This window comes from Cygnus atratus, chromosome 22 (genome assembly GCF_013377495.2).
Source record: "Cygnus atratus isolate AKBS03 ecotype Queensland, Australia chromosome 22, CAtr_DNAZoo_HiC_assembly, whole genome shotgun sequence".
NCBI lineage: Eukaryota > Metazoa > Chordata > Aves > Anseriformes > Anatidae > Cygnus > Cygnus atratus.
The window spans coordinates 5738676-5759638 of NC_066383.1; the positions used below are offsets into that span (position 1 = coordinate 5738676).

A 20963-nucleotide genomic window follows, 5' to 3' on the forward strand; every position below is an offset into this window, starting at 1 on the left:
GGTACTGGCTGTGTAGAATCTTGGATGGTTTTGTCTTGTAGAAGAACTGATGTTTTATGAACAGAGGGAACAGGAACAGGGCAGATCTACATAAAACAACTTCTTCTAAGGTTCTGTGCCGTGGGCTGCTTTGTCCATCTTAACGGTGATGAGATTCTACCTAATGAAGAGTTCATAACAAACATTGCAGTGAAGAAGCTGAGACCTTAGTCATTATTTTCTTGATTCCTGCAAAACAGATGCTCGCTTACATTCGGAAGTGCAGTTCTGCTGTGGTCTTTCATGTGAGTCGGCTGGCCTGGCCTTCTGTCCTTTACGAGTCTAGGAGTGGATCCAGCTGCGCAGTTGGCCCAACTGGCAGCAGTTACATTCTTGAGGTGACACTGCTCTGCAGTTCCTTGTGGCAGGGATAAGGCAATTTAAATGGACTTAGAGGTGGCAGGTTTCTTAAATCTCAGTTTTGCCCTTAGGAAGTCGCAACAGATTCTTGAACTTTCTGGCAGCTCCTTCCCAAAGCTCTCCAATCTAGCACAGAATTCATCAGAAACGTGGCTGTCCTTGAACTTGGTTGACGGAGCTCTTTCAAATATAAAACAGGTAAAGCAAATCCTGCCTGCTTTGGAGCACTTCTCTGCTTGCTGGGCACGTGCATTTCAGTGCCGCGCTGAATGTGAACATGTGGCCAAGTTCCAGGCAGTGGGACAGGCTGTTGCAGGCTGATGTGTCGAAATGAGTTCCTGGAGTGATGCTCGGTGTTGATGCACACAGCTTTGATTCATAAGTGAGTGTCTCTTATCCAGCGTCAGGATTTTTCATACTGGGAATCATTTTTCTGTAAGCGGCATGGGGATTTCCCTGTGAGAAAAATATCTTGCTGCTTTTGTGTAGCTCTGCCGTAGCTTTCATCAGAGAGAATCCCTCCCCCACATCTTGCTTGTGTTGTTCCCTTTTTAAGCTGGGAAGTTGTTCCAGTACCAAACTCTTATTTTTGCAAAGTGTGGACGCAAAAATCTAAATCCTACACAGAGAAGTTCTCTAGTGCTTTCATATGTATTCAATGCTAGAATATCTTTTAAAGAAAAAAGATGATTTGCTTGCCTTAAAAGTTTAGTTGATTGCCTGACAGATCAGATAAACTCTCTAATAGCTGATCAGAAACTACAGAGGAGTTTTTCTTATATTTTTGAGGGGATTTCTTTCACCTTCTGCTGTGTTTTTCTATCAGAAATCTTGTTCTAAAATATCATTGCACTTTGTCAAGACACCTGGGGCCATCTTGTACTGTTTACACTGGCGTGTGATAAATATTTCTCTGCCCAGTGAAGCTGCTCTGTTTTGAACTAGGTCGTGTGTCTACCACAGGCCAGCTGCTTCCCACTAATTCCCTTCCTTGTTCTCAGGGCCACTTGTCTTTTCTCTCGAGAGCTTTGTGTGGTTTAATTAGTTTGTGGTCAAGTCACACAGTTATTTTTCTGAGAATTCTTAGCATGACTCAAGTTTATTTTGCTATGCAAAGCGAAGATCTATTGAAGGTCCTTTATCGACGCTCCAGCTGAAGGACAGCCTGTGAATCCCATGCTGGGTATGCCTTACTTGTCTGTTCTTAGAACAGTCCATGGTGCAGGTGCTTGCACTTCTGACCTTACTCCACCATTCAGCGACAGGCAGTAGCTATAATAATTCAAGAATTAGTTGCCTTTCAGATAGCTTCTGCTTTCTGCTCCTCTTCCGTGTATCTAGGGCTTCTTTGCACCCCTTTTCTCACATTCGACATCATGAAGGTATCAGAGTCCCATCTGAGTGACGCTGAGCTCTCTTCTCTTGGGGTAGAATCTGCTGCGGGATTTTGAAACTTGCCAGGCCACCAGCGTGGCTTAACTTGTGGGAGACAAGTCCTTCAGCTTCACGTTAGACCAAGGCGAAATTCTAGGAAGAAGATTGTTGCATTAAGTGTGCTTCTCTTTTTCACCAAGTTGCCATCTGTCATCACAGAAAGTAAATACAACTGCTTCTGGGAAGAGAACTACCGCAGCAGGGTGATAAGAGTCCTCTGTCTTCCTGTTGCTGAATGGTTTAAATCTGGACCACAGAGTTCAAGTAAAGTCTGACAGATGTAGGAAAAAAAACAGAGTATGCTAATCTCTAACTATTTTCTAATCTCAATACACATCCTTGAGTCTTTTGTGCATTCGTGACAAGGGTTAGTCACAGAGTTTGGGCGAGAAATGCATTTCCTTTGGTCTGTTTTGTTCAGGCCTTCAAAATCAGGTTAGCTGGAGGCAGATCTCTATTGTTTGGAAGAGCTGTGCCCAGCACCTTCTTTCCTCAGTATTGTTAAGAAAACTCCGAGCCAGTATATCTGTATTTTAACAGAACACGTGAAATGTTTTTATATATTTTCACTACATGCATCTGCTTTTTGAGCGGGAACTAGACCTTTGGTAATAATGGTTGATGATAGGTGGTGGAAAACCTGACAGGTTTGAGCCGTTTTAGCAGTGCAGTCACAGTAGAACGCTTGCATAAGCTGGGTGGATTTTCGTGAGGCATGCTCTTTCCTGATTTCAGCTTGTTGCTCTCATTCTTTAGGGGTCTTGGACAGGTTATAACTGACTACGTCCATGGAGAGACACCCATTAAAGTGGCCAATACAGGTCTGTACATTCTGTCAGCCGTGACCTTCGCTGGCCTCTGCTACTTTAACTATAACGACGTCGGTATCTGCAAGGCTGTTGCCATGCTGTGGAGCCTCTGAGATGTGACGAGTCCCTGACAAACACGATTGTTCATTGCTGCCTTTGCTTTACCATATTTTTACTGACGTGTTTGAGACGAGAAATGAAAAACCAAGAGTCCGTAGTATGTACATACTGCAGCCAGTTCATTATGTTTTTGATTTATTGCAAGAGCATTAAAAATCTTAGAAAGGAAGTAGAAGATATAAAGTGGATAATGTCCAGGTGAGAGTGTGTTGATTTAAGCTGCACTGCAAATTTGGAGTAATTAAGTACATCAAAGATGGAAAGTAAGCTGAAGATAACTTCCCTTGTAATGGCAACTTTCCATGAGTTGTTTTCTAAAATACAGTCTCCTGTTTCGTAAAGCAAACTTGGTGAAAATTGAACTGTTATTTCTGACATCACAACTGAACTGTATGTGAGGCACTCCCTGTCGTTCTTTTGATCCTGAGAGTTGATGTAGAAAAGGGAATACTTTTTTCTTAATCCATACAATAAAGAATTTACAGAAATTGCATGTGTTTCTGAATGATTTTTAATACTGCTATTTTTCTCTCCAGATCTTTTTTTCTAAAGTCACATTCAAATACTTATTCATGTTGCTATAGCTCTGCTTCATGTCATTTAGATGTTATAAAACAAATATTTTTATGAATATGTATTGTCCTTTTTCCTAAAGGGTTGACATACTCTTGACTTTATAGAAGAGTAATTTCCATAATAAAATAAAGCAATAACTGACTTAGACTTCTGCAGATTAATTCGAGGAGACATAAATAGCATATGGCTTTCATAGCTTCCCTGCAACCCGTATGATCAGCTGCAGCATTTTTTGTTTTCTAAATAAACACAGCCACACTTTTTCCTGTGTGATTGAAAAGGGAAGGAATGTATACCCCTTATGTCATAGCTGGACTTGAGACTGAGCCAGCATTCTTTTCTGTATCTTCAGGTTTCAGAGCATTTCAGGGGAAAAAATGAGATTATGGTTTTTAACTTTCTTCTCAGACTGCCGTAATAGTAAGGAGTGGTTGTTTCCACGTTCTAATGGTACTTTTGCGGTACTATTAATAGCAAGAGGAACAGAATTGTGTTACCATCAGTGTGATTATGCAATAAACAGAATCGGTAAACTGCTGAATTTGACAAGATTTCCTGACTTGATTTTTGAATCTTTTATTGAATCCGTTGTTGGATAGTTCTGTAGAATCTGAGCAGTTATAGAAAGTGGTGGACATTTTCTCTTTTGAGACTGAACATACGCTGCATCTGTATGTGGTATTTGCTTAAGATACCTCGTGTGAGAAATGAGTTGTGTCAAGAGTTTTGGGAACGGAGTAGCCCAGACCAACTATTGTAGGGGTTAGCAGCTCTGCGACCAGCTTGCTGAGTTTTTGAGGCCAGAATGGAAAGGTAACAAGCACAGCTTTCTCCGAGTCTGATTGCCTCAGGTACTCCTGTAGCAGCTAGAGAGATGAAACCTTGGGGGCAGCATAGCATGAAAGCTGGTAGGCAGGGTTAGCACAGCACTTCCATGTCTCTACCTTCTATGCTTTTTTAAGGACACTGATTTTATTTTATTTTTTATACCAAAATTAGTGTCTTCTCTCTTCTGCAAGCTTGAGAATTTTCCTGTTTCATGACAGAAGCCTTCCTGTTTTCTCTGATTACTTCTGCCTGCATGGTAAATAACAGTTATACCCTCTTCTGCCTGACAAGGTGATGACCAAGGACCCAGCTGCCACCCACGTTCAGGTAATCACTGCCTCTAGTTGGCTCAGAAGAGGAACAATGCCTGTCTCATACACAGAAGATGAGAATAATGTGTCATCAATTTCCTCAAGAGTGAATATCCAAAGTATATTACACTCATCTTATTTTCGTCATATTGCTGTGTTTGCTCAACCGCCACTGTGAAATAGCGTTCACAGCTCACCCCCAACATATGCTGCCTTGCATACTCAGAGTAAGGTTCCATGTGGAACCACACCTGCCTTTGTTGTTAATAGCATGTTAGATGTACAAATGTGTATGATCAGTAATCTGCAATTTACTGTTAAATTTTAAACCCCCTTTTATTTTCTTAGTGGGTGGACCCTCTGAAGACAAACGGCTTTATTAGATCTTGAATTGCGTAGGTTACCAGTTTTCTAATCAAAGATTCTGGTGAGTTTCCAGTAGAAACAGTCTGTTGTTTCTACTTCAGTTGAAAGTGAGAATGCCACCGTGTAACTGAAATCAGTGAAGACACTCGGGACATGATCATAGTTCAAAAAGACAACATGTTTATTTGGCCAGGTTCCTGGTCTGTGTAGTAAACACGGGGGTTGATATTTATTTTTATTTTTTTAAGCTTTCTCTCTGTCCCCATAGTAGGTCTGCCTCACGTATGAGACACCTACCTCACAAGCTGTTTGATCAACAAGCTCTGAAGACTTTAGGGATGAAACTATACAAGCCCATAGAGGCACGCACATTTTTGTTTGTTCATTGTGTAATTCTCTTTGCTTCTGTCTTACTGGCATATTTCTTCTTTTCCCCAATAACATGCATTTATTTTCCTTTTGTAAGATGCTCATTTTTGTATTGCCTTATTCAAACTTATCAACCTATTTTGCTTTAGATGAAGAATGTATTAGAGTTTTCTTTAAAAAGCCAAATTTTATTTTAAGATTGTTTAAGTAATCACAGGTTGTGCCTTTCATTATGACTTGTTAAAGTTATCTTTGTGGTTTCATCTACCTCATCTTCTCTTGGCAGTTTCTTTAAAATTAATTTTCTTAAGGAGTCTTCTTCCTCAAAGGCCAGGAACATTCCTCGTTCTAGTGAGTATTCAAACTTAAATGCCTTGGAGCTGTAAGATGTAAATGTCTTTTTGAAGAAGATGATGTTGCTTTCACCAGGAATGTCTTTGGGAACTTCTCCTTCCTGAGGAAAAAAGGGAATGGGTCAGTCCTAGCACAAGACTCGAGCTGTTTTGTGTCAGCTCACGTATGTTTCAATGCTTAATGTTGCCTACCACTCACATACACATAGGGTATGAAAAGCAGATACGTACCCGAAATCGAACTATCATTTTCCCATGTTCTTCCTCACAACACATGTAGTAGCTTTTATCTTCTACCTGGACGCTGAATGCGACAGGCATCCCTGCTGAAGGGGTGGTAGTTTTGTAACAGTGCATGTAGAAGTTCATTCCGCTGCCTAAATATAAATTTTTTGAAACTATTAATAGCCTGCTCAGAAGGGAGCTGCAAAAACTTAGCCATAAGTATGTCATACCTCTCTTATCTGAATTTTATTCTTATAGATGTAATCTAAGCCTACTCTCGGTTTCACTATTTAGACTCAGTGATTACAAAGAACAAAAGCCCATCTAGAATAAAGAAACAGTACAATGGTTGTAAGACAGGAAAAATAGTGTACCAGATTTCATCTCCTGATCTGTTACATCTTCAAAAGCTGCCAGGTTTAGATCTGGCTGGACCACAAGCACCTGGCTATTTACATTCCGAAGGAAGCGATGGAGCGTTTTTTCCTTAGAGAAGGCATCACATTCCAGCTCTGCAGAAATATTAAGCAAAGGGGAATAAAACTAATCTGCTTAGATCTTAACAGGTCACTACAGGTTTAATTTAAGATAGCATGCAAAATTAAAGGTAGCATGCACAGTAAATTCTTAGAATAGCAATCTCAAACGGAGCAGAAGCTGTCTCGTTCTTTCCACCTCTACCTCAGAGATCCAGGCAAGATAGAAGGATTTCCCAAAATACAAGGAGTCTGGAGAACAAGTGAGAGAAGCTACAAATTCTGTTAATGCAAGTACAGAAGCGACAGTTCTCTCTTCTGCCCAAAATTATAATTGCACGAAAAACTCCTTGTATTAGGGAAGCACTGTCTTGGTCCTTCAGGAGAAATAAAGCAACATCAACTTTAGAAAGAAGTGAGTTGTAGCTCTCTTTTTTAGAGTAGTCATTAATCAGTTTGAAAACTTGTTCTCTCAGGCACACAAAGCTTCTGGGTGTTAGTACACCTGAGCAGGTTAGTTTAGATATAATTAATTATGAAGTAATAAATGATGAGCTTTCAGCTTACCATCATCGTCTTGGTTCCAAGTGAGCAATTAAAAAAAAAAAAAAAAGAAAAAAAAAGAAGAGTCAATCTCTGCCCTACAGAATAAACCAATTTCTAACCAATTTTGTACTGCAAGAGTGGAAAACGTTCAGCCACTCACCTGTGCATTTCCAGCTGTACTCCCCAGTATCCCTAACCCACCAAACCGAGCTGTTCTCGCTTCATAGCGTTTCATTTGTGAGCATAACAAGCTCAACAGAATGGTGAAGCCAACAGTCATTTGAGAAGTGAAGTTATCACCAAACCAAGAAGCATGCAAAATGTTTTCGGGTTAATTCAGTTTAAACCTACATTCAAGTAATAAATGGCATGCAAAATTCTGCATTCATCAGCACCTTTGTTCTAAGTGAGCAATTTCATTTCAGATTGCTTCCAAAGACGAGGCCATTTTTGGACTGTAAGGCTGGAAGTTATCCAGTTATTCCAATTCCACCCACACGCCGAAAATCCTTCCAAGTTTCCTTTACCAGAATATTTTATATGAAGGAGTAACGATTTCACTGGCTCAGCTGCTTTGGCTACAATACTTCAAGCTGAAGCTTAGGGGAAAATTACGTGAAAGCGGAGTGATAAAGGAGTTGTTTTTCATCAGTGTTCAAACAGAGAAAGTTAGTGAAAGCTTACAGTGTTCAGCAACAGTATGGTACTGACCTGTTTGTTACTACACTGGGACAGCTGTTTCAAACTCAGATGCTTTTTGCACTGAGCAGCCTGGCTGCATGATCTAAGAACAATAATTCTACTAAAGGGGTGGGAGTGGTACGAGCTTTGAGGATTGCTTAGGTGGTATGGGGGGGTTACAAACAGGCCCACAGAAGCAGGGATGCCTGCCCAAGGAAAGGATTGAATTGCTTCGCATCTTTTGATCTTCTGCGCAGGTACCAGAAGCACCATGTCTCTTTAAGCAGGGGGTAATCATTACCAGCAAAATAGAGGCAGAGGTTTTCTCCAAGCTGTACAGCACACACAACCATCAATTCACAGCTCATCTTCACCCTGCCAAAAAACACATGGACAGAACTCAGGGTTAAGAACAATGCTTACTTTGTGTGGTGAGGGAGTTCTTGGGCGAGTTTGCCTCTAGTGCACAGTACCACATAGTGACAGCGTATTTCATTGTATATGGAAAAATAGTTTTTGAAGGACATTTGGTCTCCTCCTCTGTTGCCTTTTGCCATTATTTAGAATTACGTACAGCATCCTGAAAGTTCTTTTATTTTATAAAACTTTCCATTGACTTATGTGATGTTACACGAAAAAAGAATCTGGTCCAGAGTACATTTCACTAAATAAATAATAGTTCCACAGATAATATTATAAGAACTCATTTTCTGTTTCTGTGGGAATGCTAATTAAGTACCTCCATAAACATATTTCATCAAATTAGTCCTGTTCTCTTGGGCCTGCAAAAATTGTCTTACTATCATGTGGCCGTTTCTATTTCTCATTTTTCAGTAAGGAAATGACTTTGAATGCTGACCGAGAACTTGCAGAATGCCCAAAACTTATTCCTGCTTCGACTGCCCACTAGAACAGCCTGAATCTTTCCATTAGCTATAAAGACAGCCCAAAGAGTCTAAACTTTATGCTGAAATTAGCTATTTAAGTGCATCTTGAGCTGGACTTGTACAGGTGCCTAGAGAAGCAGAGATGTGTTCTATTTTGCAGTACTGGAGATGTACTTATGGTATTTTAACCTGATTTTTACCAAGGCCAAATTCTGAGCTTGATTGCACAGCTATTCTCTTTCAAGACTGACACAGAGCAAAGTGAAGACGAAAAGGTATGCTTGCATTCAGAAAAAACACCTGTCATTCACCAAAAACCTGAACTAATCATTAAAGTCCAGCCAGCTTCTGCACCTGAGAGGTTCCGCTCCCTGTTCTGCACGCTTTGGGCTTGCACTGTCAAGACACAACCCCCTCCAGGAACTCCAGAAAAATAATTTGTTTTTGCTTTGTTCTTGTCCTTGACCTCCTACCGGTAACAGCCAGCCAGACTTTATGTTCTTTAACTTTTTGACACAGTGACTGAGAGCCGTTAGCGTGTAAAACAGCACGGCGATGGTCATAAATTTGCTCTACCCCTTCCACACTTACCTATGACTGCACTCACCCCTTTTCTTCTATCTAAAAGTTTCCAACTGTGCTGGCAGAAAAGAGGTACACCTCAACAGACTGTATTGCTTCACAGAGCACAGACATTTCCATGTCTTAGTTCCAGCAGTGCACCAGGAGAAAAAAAAATGAAAATAAAAGTGACCTGGAGTCACCTGACTGGGACTGTAAAGTCAAGCATTTCAGAAATTCTTCTGCTCTATTCTAGTGCTATTGGAAGCAATAATTCTAAGAAGTAAATGCTAGAATGCATTTATTTAAATAAAAAAAAAAATATCCTCTTCAAAATTAAAACAGCATCTACTACCCTTAAAGTACAGGTTAAAAAGAGGTTATAGACAGCAGAGGAAGATACGACATCCTTTCACTTCTCTGGCAGTATAATTTTAAAATGTCCTCTTCTATGCCACTGAATTTTGTGAAATGCAGGTTGCCACTTTCCTTCCTGTTTCGTTTTGGTCTGCATCTTAGGAAAACGAGCAAGAGATTTACTAAAACGCTTTTTCACTTTCAGAAAATAAGCGGCTCCCTTTGCTATCTGCAAGATCTGATTTGCTTGGCTTTGTGATAGGCGCCCAATGTTTGGCCAGCTGCACCCAGCAACATGCACAGTGACGTTCAGCAGCACAGCCTCTAACCGTCAGGAGCCCAGCATCTGCAAGTCTTCAGCTGGAGCTGCGTGTCTTGCTGTGCACTATGCAGGGGAGAAGAGAGTCACAGCAGAGTGCGCAGAATGCACATGGTTTTTCTAAGTAGCCTAGAACATGAAGGGCTCCATTCAAACCTACCAGTTCCCGTCCAGGCATTTTTTCCCTCGTGCTAGCTGCCGGAGTGACAAATGTAGCGTTAAACCTGGGCAAACAATGGGAAGAGCCACCTCTTGCACCAACATTTTATTGTGCAGTCAGAGCATCTGGCTTACTTCCAAGGCTCCTTTTCGCAACTTAGAAACAAAATTATAAAGCAAATATACTTGAGCAACTTAGGCAGCCTTAGGGATTGGTGGGGAGGAATCACGGTGACTTCGTTGTCCCTCCAGAAAAAGCACGTTAAGGAATGTATTTGGGAGCCATTCTTTCCCTCATTTTTGTAGCCTATATAGCGCTAGCTGGTCGGGGTGGAAGAAACAGCCCGGTTCATGGCAGAGGACTGCATCCTCCTTTCCACACACGCACAACCAAGCCTTTGAAACAAAATACCACGCCACCAGCCAGCACGAGCCTCACGTAGCCAAATGAGCCAAGAAGTCAAGAACTATTATTCTAAAGCAGTGGGGAAAGTGTAAGCGGGATTTATGGATAAAGGACTAAAGATGGCCCTCGTTTTGGCGGGTAAACCCAGCACAGGGACTCCCTGCCGAGCGGAAGGTGCAGGTCGGATCCCTGCTCACCCAGCCGGCCGAGGGGAGCAGGGGCAGGGGCAGGAGGGGCAGGGGCAGGAGGGGCAGGGGCAGGAGGGGCAGGGGCAGGAGGGGCAGGGGCAGGAGGGGCAGGGGCAGGAGGGATCAGGGGGACAGCAGCCATCCCCCGGATCTCGGGGTGCCCCACTCCCACGAGGCGCCCACCGCCCCTTCCCCGGGCGGCAGCGCCCTTACCTCGGTGCTGGGTGCGGGGGAGCCGTGCGGAGGGGCTGCGGGACCCCCAGGGGAGCCGAGCCCCCGGCCCCGGGTCCAGGCGTGTCCGCGGGGGCAGGAGCAGAGCCGGGAGCGCTGCCGGGGCTCGGGGCTCGCCGCGCTCCGTCCCGAGGCTCCTGGTGACAGCGGGAGGGGATTTCAGGGCGGGGGGCTCCGTTCCCGGGGCGTTTGTGCGCGTCGGCATGTAGGGGTGGCACTTCCCCTAAGAGGAAAGCCAATCACGCAAATTCGAGGTTACGAAGGAAACTTTTTTTTTTTTTTTTCTCTCTCTCTCTCTCTCTCTCGTCCCTCCACCTCACGCCGATGCTGTCAGAGGAGGGCTCGTTCCCACGGCACCAAGTTGCCCTCCCCAGGCTCCCCAGGCACGATGCCGGCAGCACGCAGCCCTTCCTTCCCTCTCCGCACACTTGCCCCTAAACGCTGACTGCTGTGGGGAAGCCAGTCTCGGACCTAAGGCATGCTGCATGCCTCGGGCTCTTTAGTAAAGCAGCAGCAAGAAATACATCACTGCTGTCTGCTGAGTCCTCCCTCCGATCACCCTCCGTAGATGTGTAACTACAGGGGAGAAATATTGGCAGGGGAGAAATACTCCCTTCCTTAAGGGAAAAGGAACGCCAGAAACATACAGCTGATAGTTAAAAACAGGTGAACCAGTAGCTCCTAATTTGCACCAGCACGTCAAATTGCTTCGCAAGGACTTGTTAATTGCAAATACATAAAGTGGTGGTGGCTGCAAGGGCTCTTTTAGGTGGCCCAGCCCCAGCCGGGCTGTTTCGCAGGAGGTGCGGCTGCCCTGGGGGCGGTGGGGGGGGTGCTCAGCGCGGCAGGAGCTGCGGTACCTACAGCGGCAAGTACCGTGCGGCGATAGGACACAAAGGCAGGAAAACAAACCCGGGATTGAGTAATTCGCCAGGATTTGGCATAGTTTGTAGAATTCAATACAAGTTTTAGTACTGGGCTGTGGGAAGAAAAAAATCAAACAAAGCGGTAGAGCAGACCGCAAGGCAAGCTAAGTCGTTGTTCCCGTCCCCGTGCCCGTCTGTTAGCGGGGCAGCTGTACCCGTCTGTAGGCGATGTGTTCCTGGCTATACCCTAAACCGACGGAGATATTTCTGAGGCCAAAGGGGGATCTTTCAATATTCCTTCTGAGCTAATAATCCTGAAATATAGGTACTGTCCATTTTACTAACAACTACGGATCTTGTCTGCTCCGCTCACAGTACCTCACAAACACGCTGAGACGAAACCCACGTGCTAGCTGCAGAAATGTATTGCTTCTTTGAAACTGTTGAAAGAAACCAATGCAATTGATTTAGAATAAATTATAAAAAAGCAGAGGAATGCAGGTGTTGCAGGGTATTTCTCAGGAGGCAAAATTTTTCTTTGCCTAGTCGCTAGAATATACTTTCCACAGAGTAAAGCTTCATGTTTCAGGCAGATAAAAATAATTTTTTGGTAGCTGCTGCTTTCAGATAATAACTGTAAATATTTATAGGCACTCAATTACACTAAATTCAAATCGGAGAGCAATATTATATTATCCTCTTCCATTTTCTTGTTTTGTTATAAGGCATTCACAGTGTGTGTTGTTCACCTTAACCTGTGCCAAAGAGATATCCAGATTTGATTTAAACAATTAGATCTAGATTATTTCAATATATAACAGCTGTAATTCTATCATTTCTCTTGGTACTCTGCTTGAATAGTTGGTTCTTGCAGTAATACACACACACGTCTTTTAAAATATAACTGATTTCTGCTTCTGATCGTTGGTTCCTGTATGTTTTCCTGATAGCTATTATGTAACAGATAGTTCCTTCCTCTGAAGTTTTAAAGTATGATCAAATTGACTCTTGGTTTCTTTCAATGAAAATAAAAAGTTTCAGTTCTTTAAGTATCTACCTCTGAATAATTTTCTTTTGGCTTAAAATAATACTCACGAATCTCGTCTTCCTTCTATTGACTTTTAAGTGATTTTTAATAATTCAGAAACCAGAGCTTTTTTCAGGAGAGCCCCCCATTTGGGTGATACTGCTTGTCTCTCTCTTTCCCAGATACCTAACTTTTTGTTTCATTAACATATATATAAAATTAATGTTGTAATCATTATTCTTTTGCATTTTTTCATTATTAAGTTTAAATTTACATGCAGATTGCTAATGAAACATGAAATAATATTGTACTTGGTACAGAAGGTTGTGCAAAAGCACCAAAAAAACAGTGCCAGTCAGCCAATATTGTTAATTTTGTATTAACCAAAATTGGTCTTTTGTTTCAACCTTTCAGATTGTAAAAATTCAGTTAGGTCATTTAGCAAATTGGAGGTTTTTTTCCTCTTAGTCTTTACATGTTTGCATTTTTAAGGACTAGGGTCTAACTCGTAACAGTCGTTTTTATTTTAAGCTTTCATTTCTCCTGCTATTTTAATATCTCTAATTTTAAGGGAACTGGAACTACTTTTATAGTAATTGCTTAGATTTCTTTTCTTTTTTTTGTCTGACCTCTTTCCATAGACTATCACATTCATAAGATACTGAAAGTGGTTAAAAAAAAACAAAAACACATAGTTCACTTATTTTAAGTCAGGTGGTCTGTTAATAGAAATGTTAATATATTAATGACAACTTAATATTTAATTAACATATTTCTTTTGTATCTATTTCATAATGTTAGATAGCGTTCTTCAGCATTTTCAGAGAGTTTCATGAAGTGGGCCATGACATTGAATTGAATATTGCTTCTATTTTGAGGAAGTGCTTAGTTCTTGTTCTTTCAGCAGTTTCACTTCTTACCCTGAGTTCTGACTTTCAGAGGATATATGGATAAAACGTGTAAGGTTAAGATCTGTTCTCTTAACCAGAAACGAAAGATGTATGAAAAGTCTCCTGTACTCCAACGTAACTTCACATTTTGTGAGTATTTTCTTGGTTGTAGCTCGTTGACCTGAGCTTTAGGAAGGCAGTAGCAGAATGGTGTTGAATATTTTGGGCTAAGAACATGAGGTGTAATGCTGAAGACGATTTCCCGGATCATGGTGGCCAGCCTCTCGCTGCTGTAAACCAGCCACCTCACAGCACCATCTGACTCAGATGCTTCCTAATGAAACCGTGCATAGTTTACCTACAGTGTAAGGAAAATGCAATGTTTCTTTCCATTTTCTAGAAATGACTCGTTTGTCTTGGAAGTAGTCTAGTCTTATAAGTCTGATGTAATCGCTCAGATTTACGCATTTGCGGGTTCTTCCAAATTTTTGAAGTGGGTCCATCTGGCCTAGTCACCCGCAAGCGGCCCCTGCTTCAGACTGCCATGCCACCTGTGACAGACAAAGCCAGCACTGTCCCACTGCCTGGCACAACCACCCAGTGCCTACGGGTGAGCCCAGGGATAACCCAGGCGTGTGGCCGGGCTGTGACACCCCTCCCTCGGCCGCCTGAGCCGGTGGCACGGCTTCTCCTCGCCTGAGGAGCCAGCCCCCCTTCTCCTCCCCTCAGCCGCCGCCATTTCGCGACGGCCGTTAACGGCCGCCAACGGCCGCCAGGCCCCGGAGCCGCCCTGAGGGGAGCTCGGGGGGGGCGGCAACTCCCTGACGGAGCCCCCGCTGCCCGCCCCGGGACGCGGAGCCCTCTTAGGGCTGTAGTCGGGGTGCTGTTTGTAAAGTGGTCGCAGTGGTGTTGGTCACACATTTGTCAGGTGATTGTGCAGGTTTATTTCCCAGTCACACCCAGTAACTGCTCGCAAAATCTGAACGTTGTACTTTTTTTTTTTTTTCCTTCTAATCAGGTAACAATGACAAGCAACACACAAAAATCTGATGAAAATAGAAGTAAGCGTAAAAAAGAGATGGAGGTGAGCAGTTCTGTGTGAGGAAGGGCCACTCCTTGCAGCCCTGGTGGGGGATGAGCTCACTGGAAATGGGGATGTTCAGCCTACAGAAGAGAAGGCTCCCGGGTGACGTCGTTGCAGCTTTTCAGTACTTAAAGGGGGCTTAAAAAAAGATGAAGAGCAACTCTTTGCTCAATCAGATAATGACAGGATGAGGGGGAATGGTTTTAAACTAAAAGAGGGGAGATTTAAATTAGACGTTAGGAAATTCTTCACTCAGACGGTGGTGAGGCACTGGAACAGGTTGTCCAGAGGGGTTGTGGATGCACCATCCCTGGAGGTGTTCAAGGCCAGGCTGGATGAGGCCTGGGGCAACCCGATCTAGTGGGTGGTGTCCCTGAAAATGGCAGGGTGGTTGGAACTAGATGATATTTGAAGTCCCTTCCAACCCAACCCATTCTATGATTCGTTCTATGATTCAGTGGAGCATGGCATGTTGCGGCTGCTGCTCTGGCATTGCTGCAAGTTCCTGTCATGGAGAGGGGCAGAGAGAGCCCCATGGCTCTCCGTGGTCCCTCACACAAGGTGTTCTGTCCTCTCTGCTGACAGTTAGGGGAGCAAGGATGACTTCTGTGAGGAGCCTGCAAGACTTCTCTGACTGTTTGAAGATCAACAAAATGGGGTGTGCACTGCAACATGGCTATGCAGGGCCTCTGAGTGAACTGATGAAGTGCACCAGCTTTTACTGATAGAGGCAAAAATCTTAGCGTTTCCCAGCCACTCCCCTAGCACAGTCATGCTGTGCCTGCTCCTAACAGAGGGTGTTGGCACAGGTGCCAGCACTTGGCTTTCTGTGAAAACAGTCAAGATCTTTTTGAAACTTTTTGCTATTTTCAATTAAATTTGATTTGTGCTGAGCATGTTTCAAGTCCTAGAGTCTGTATTTTTATTTATTTATTTATTTATTTATTTGATTTACTAGAATGAAGCTACAGAGAATCCTCAGTTGTCCTCCACGGACAAAACAGACGTGTCTTTTTCTGAGGGCTTACAGTCCCTCTACAAACCTGAACCACTGGAAGAGGTTTTAAATGGTGATGTATTAAATATACTCAAAGTAACTACTGAATTAATTAATGGGATGTTGAGGTGAAGATTCATTCAACTGTTAAAATAAAATTACTTTTTCCTTTTAACAGAGATGAACAAAGAAATTAAGAACTTGTTATCAAAATATGCCCACATTTTAAGGCAAGTTAACTTTGTCCTATTTATACAGCACTTCTTTCTAACTTTTCTTGGTATGATTGATTACTGTGGCTGTATTTGAAAACAAATGCTGAAAATTATAAACCATAGATCTTGAAATAAACGTGCTTTTCTCTGTTACAATAGAGAACAGAGAAATAAATTGGTCAGAAACTGAGTATTGGTAGACAGCACACTTAAGTAAAGCATAAAAGCAGTTGTGAGTAGTGAGAAAGTTACTGGCTATAGTATTGATTTTAACATCAGTTGTGGGTCGTTTTTATTTTGTTTTGTTTTCAATTAAGTGAGAGAGCAGCAATGGATGCTTCTTATGTCCAAGAACTTGACGGAATCTTGAAAGAAGCAAGGACCCTAGAAAACCACTTAAAACAGAAAAGGGAGAGTCTGAAACAGAGATTCACTGTGATTGCAAATACTCTGCAAAGCTGAATGGAGTCTGTTAGACTGCAGAAATACAGAGCAAAACCTTTGTAAAAACCATGGTGAATGTGATGATGAATGTTTCATAAATATCTTCTGTAAGTATTTCTAATTCAGGAAACTTTCAACAATTTAAACAGCATCTTATTTTTTAAATAAGTAAGCATATGCAATATGTAGGGTAGTGACAGTAAACATAGCACTAAATATCCCTTTTAAATCCTACCACTCCAAGGGATTCTACAGATTAGAACATCTTTTCTTGTTGACCCATTGTGTAGGCTGTCCCTGTACTTCCATCCTTAGAAAACTAAATTTTGATGCTAAAATTGTAGTAGAATGTATCTGAAAATTTATTTTTATTTTTGTATCTGAGCATAAATAGATTGAAGAGATCAGCTTAGAAACAGGAGAGTTCTATTAAGAGTATTACTTTGGGAAATGTGTAAAGAAATATAAAGTCTTAATTTGAATATATATTTCAATGCCTACAGCTTTTCAAATGAAAAAAGGCCATTTTAATATAATCATAAAAGCATATAATCAAAACTTTGCTGGTAATACCAATAAATGAAAGATAATGTTACCTCTATCTTGAATTACACAGTTCTTTTATTATTGTTGTTATTATTTTGATACATCAATACTGTTTGCTGTATATCCAGTTTATTTAAGGGTGATTATAGAGGTTTTGAGCAATTTTTCTTTCTTGTCTTTTCATTCAGTTAAAAGATGAAACATAAAATATATAAAGCATTATTTGTACTAATTGTGAGGCCAGTGTAATAAAGAAAAGTGCTAGATAATCCTGTTGCTAGCATAAGATAGATAAATATCTCTTTCTCGTAGTGCTGTGTGTTAATTTTCTCTTTAAATCTTTTCGGACTTAAAAGGCGGAAAGGAAGGTAGATACAAGTCCCGACTGAATGTGATGTCTGTCAAGCTAATACTAATAATCAAATTAAAACAAATGAGAGAAACTGGACACCTAGGAAGAGATTTTCCAAGGTATCTAAAGATGCAGATATGGACTTAGTAGGATTTTCAAAGTGCCTACGCATGTAAGCACCTTACAAGCTTAGGAATTTCTTAAAATCCCATAAGATGACTATCTGCATATTTAGCATCTAAAGACTTTTAAAAATCTCACCACTAGGATACATCATATTTTACTAGACTGGTAATTTTGTAATCGGTCTCTGCAATTCTGTTTAAATGCAAGAAAGTGGGAGAAAAAGAGAAGTTTTTGGAAGGTAAATTTTATAGAATATTGTACTCGGTGTCTCTAGAATAATTGATTATCTAAAAAAAAATTATTAAAGGTGGAGTTTAAAATTGTCATCTGTGAAGTGTTTGAAATTGAAAATCTACCTGAAGTAACTTATATAAGCATTTAAATAAAATTATTGCAACTTTCATGACTGTTAAATATCTGTTTGTTTTGTCAAATTCAAAAGAGGCTTGCTGCGTTTTATCTGTTTGTGCCTAGGAAAATTATGCAACTTTTTTAGATCAGCTGGATACAGATCATTAGATTTAGTTTACATGGCTAATATATATAGGCTGTAAAGCTCTAGCTCTAGTATCAAGTATTAATAGGATGCACAACTCAAAAGTCCCATTGGATCACAGAGTGCAAGTTTGTTCCCTTAGGGGTTCAAAAGAGCACAGATATGTACTGTTAATCTTGTAGTGGTCTGCTCCGTTTAAAAACTTCTTAAAATCCAATAAAACTAGTCAATCCGCACCTCTTAGAATGGAGAACTGCTTAAATCTGACATTCAAGTGCAGTTAAATTCAACAAACCTCTCTCAAAGATGACTTGCTTTTCTACAGTGACTTCTACAACTGGTTTTCATTACGTTACACTGCTTGTTTGTAATGTGGTATAATTTATGGTGGGATTTCTGTCGTAGTAAAAGGAATTTAGAGTCTGAAGAGACATTAAAAGTAAATTCACTAGGCATGGCTACAGTAGACTAGGTGAACTTGTGAACGGTGTGACTATGCTTATTAAAAGGCAGTCATTCAAAGCTTTGTGTGATTTTGAAATTGACGTTTTTAAAACTAATTACTAAATTGCTATGAGCAACAAAACTTCTGTTTTTTGCTGCACAAATCTATGTAAGAATATATAAAAAGAACCACTAACCAAGTGAAATAAATAAAATATGTAGTTTTATAGAGTTCTAGCTTGAAATGGTAAGTTCAGGAAGCTTGATGTATCCATTGAAAAGAAACCTCTCTTCTCTTTTGAAGTTGAAATATTTCAGCAGTGGAAATACCCACTTACTGCTTGCATTTGTATATAATTCTCTTCCTGTTTAAAAAGGATTCTTTCATAATTACTTTAAAAATATAAAAAAGGTTTTTTGCCCTCCAGTGTGCCATTGAATATCTGTTTATATGGGAATACTCATACATGGTTTATCTTCTAAACCATTACAAAATATAATTTTGGTGTTTTCCTGTTTGCCTACATTGATAGTGATGTTCTGCACTTATTGTTTCTCTGGGGTATTTCAGTATTTATTGGGAGAAAAAACAAAGTTTTCTTACTCTCATCTTCTGAAATGAAGCCAAAAGTTCATTTTGTCTCTGAGGATTGAGCTTCATATGGAGTCCTCCTGGCACCTCTCCCATCACTATCCGCTTTCCAGTTTTACTGAAGGAGGTTTGAACTGAAAATTAATTGGCTTTAAAGCTGCCAAATCTGATCAGCAAAGCTCAGCTGGTAACTACGTTTTCTTTAAGCTTCTCCCCCTGTTGTTTAAGCTGCAGTGCCTTAGTAAATTACCAAGAAGGTCTAAGATGACAGATCAGTAACAGAATATAAATGGATTTTCTAGAAATTGTGGAAGCATCTGAGGCAAAGTTCTGACTCTCTTGAAGTCACGGGGATTTTCGACGGTGATTCTCTTGCATTTCTGAGCTTGCTGTGAGTACCTTCAGAATCCAGAAATTGTAAGTGATGAAAAACTAGTATTCAGTTTATCTTGTTGCTCTGCTATTATCTAGAAGCTGAAATGGAGAACAACAAATAATGCAGATGTGGCTGAGGTATTCAGGGATGAATCATCTTTACCCAGGAAAGGTTATTTTTGACTTTTCACTTAAAATAAAACTGCCTTGAAACAGCATAGATGTAGGTACCTGGATCATAATAGAAAAATACAAGATTGAATAGGTAATAGATGTATTTAAGGCATATGAAATTCAGTGTAGAACATGTAGAAAATTCAATTTTGCTAATCTAAAAAACCTCTAGGTTTTTCTTTGAATTGTCTTTGAAAACCTGATGAATGCAGTACTAGGAAAGACCAGAGTCTCTTACATTATCAGGGTGAATAGCTGGAAAAATGAGGACAAAGAATCAGAGATCGATCTGTCTAACTCTCATCCTGTGGAGATTCTGTACTAAATTTCTTAATCGCTTCAAAAGCAGCAGTCCATAAAAACAAACACTTGGATTGGAGTAGCAAACTTAATAGATATAGAAAAATGATAGGTGGGGTATACCTTGATATAAGGTAACTGCGAGTGTTGTGCATGATATATGTATAGAAAAGAACAGTCAGCAAGTAGGGGCTATATGAATTAGCTAAAAAGTCAATCAAAGGAATCATTCTCACTTTTCCTGAAAGTTCAGTTTAGCTGGCGTCCTAAAGGGATCTGCTTCTAACCTGGCCTATTCCGTATTATCCTGAATGATTTAGAAGGATGACATTAGAGAATACAGTTAATTTTCAAGTGTCAGCAAGCTATGCGGGGTTGCAGAGGCTATCGGTAACGTACATTGAAATTTCACTGTCATCTCAATCAGATGGAGGACTGACATGAAATCAAGATCAATTAAAAAAAATAAAAAAGGGGGAGAAAAACACTAAGCTTAGCAAGGGGGATAGTGTGCTACTTACAGAGCAGGGCAATGGCTATAGTCAGTATGATGTGTGGGGAAAAAGAAGCTGAGATGTGTTAACTAAAGGTTAGCGGATAAGACAAAAGCATAGTTCTGTCTTACTCCGTGCTGGTTAGCTCTTAGCTGGAGAATTAAAAACAGTGGGCAGTCCAGAGTGGGAAACAGGAATAATAAAGGACAAAGAAAGCGTGATCTGTTAGGAAAGGCTGGAGTTAAATTTAGAGAAAGCAGAAAATGGGAAGGCATGATAGCATAAGTTATAAAAAGGACAGTAATCAGGTGTTTGCTGTGTCTTGTAGAAAGGACAAGAAGAAATCAGCTTAATTTGCAACAGAAGATTTAGGATGAGTAATAATCTGTCCCATCTTAAGGACAGTGGGATGGGTTACCTTGAGTGCTGTGTATGCTGCCTCGCTCTCCACCGAGGGACAGCTTCTGGGAGCCACTTGATAAAAAGAAACAGCCACAGTCATCGCGGTGCATGTGCCAGATGGTCGCCACTTGCTCCCTGCGTCCCCAGGGCAAGGGGAGAGGCTCCCCCCGGTGTGACACCGCAGGCCGTGCCCCCCGCCGGGAGATGCTCGCTTCCCTGGCCGGGCAGGAGCCCGAGGCTGCTGCTGCTGCTGGCAGCCTCCCTGCTGGCTCTTATTCTGAAGCAGCTCTCCGCAGCCACCAGTGCTCTGCTGCACGCTGCTCGTCCTGGCAGCGGTGCCTTTCCAGACCATCTCCGACCTGATGCCTTCGGAGCAGAAAATGTTTTCCAAAATCCTGTTGTCGGCCGTCAGCATCCTGCTCGCTAATTTGCTGCATTTCCTCTCCTCCCTGATGCAATTCGTTCCAGGTAAAATGCATAAACAAACAAATCCTTCTATCCCATCATCTTGGAAAGGGTTTTCTGTCGTCCTGCTGTT

The 20963-nt window shown here is 41.3% G+C and overlaps 3 protein-coding genes across 4 annotated transcripts in view; 2 read left to right on the forward strand and 1 right to left on the reverse strand.

Moving 5' to 3' along the window:
- Positions 1-20963, forward strand: part of BCO2 (beta-carotene oxygenase 2) — a 44721-nt gene that overhangs the window by 2147 nt on the left and 21611 nt on the right. The window contains exon 1 of one of the 2 annotated variants that reach the window (XM_035555626.2): positions 20755-20893. The exons of the other annotated variant lie outside the window; for it this stretch is intronic. Within the exon in view, the coding sequence (XP_035411519.1) occupies positions 20788-20893 (106 nt within the window). The 5' untranslated portion in view covers positions 20755-20787. Of the gene's footprint in view, positions 1-20754; positions 20894-20963 lie in introns of those variants that run through there. 2 annotated transcript variants of the gene reach the window in all.
- IL18 (interleukin 18) lies at positions 5374-7864 on the reverse strand. Its single transcript, XM_035555631.2, has 5 exons — positions 7795-7864; positions 6834-6842; positions 6165-6302; positions 5797-5942; positions 5374-5666 (listed from the first exon to the last, which is right to left on the reverse strand). Exons 1-5 carry the CDS (start codon positions 7859-7861, stop codon positions 5424-5426), a joined length of 603 nt encoding a protein of 200 aa, XP_035411524.1. The 5' UTR covers positions 7862-7864; the 3' UTR covers positions 5374-5423.
- TEX12 (testis expressed 12) lies at positions 13492-16142 on the forward strand. Its single transcript, XM_050714988.1, has 6 exons — positions 13492-13519; positions 13879-13994; positions 14403-14475; positions 15434-15538; positions 15644-15695; positions 15998-16142. Exons 1-6 carry the CDS (start codon positions 13492-13494, stop codon positions 16140-16142), a joined length of 519 nt encoding a protein of 172 aa, XP_050570945.1.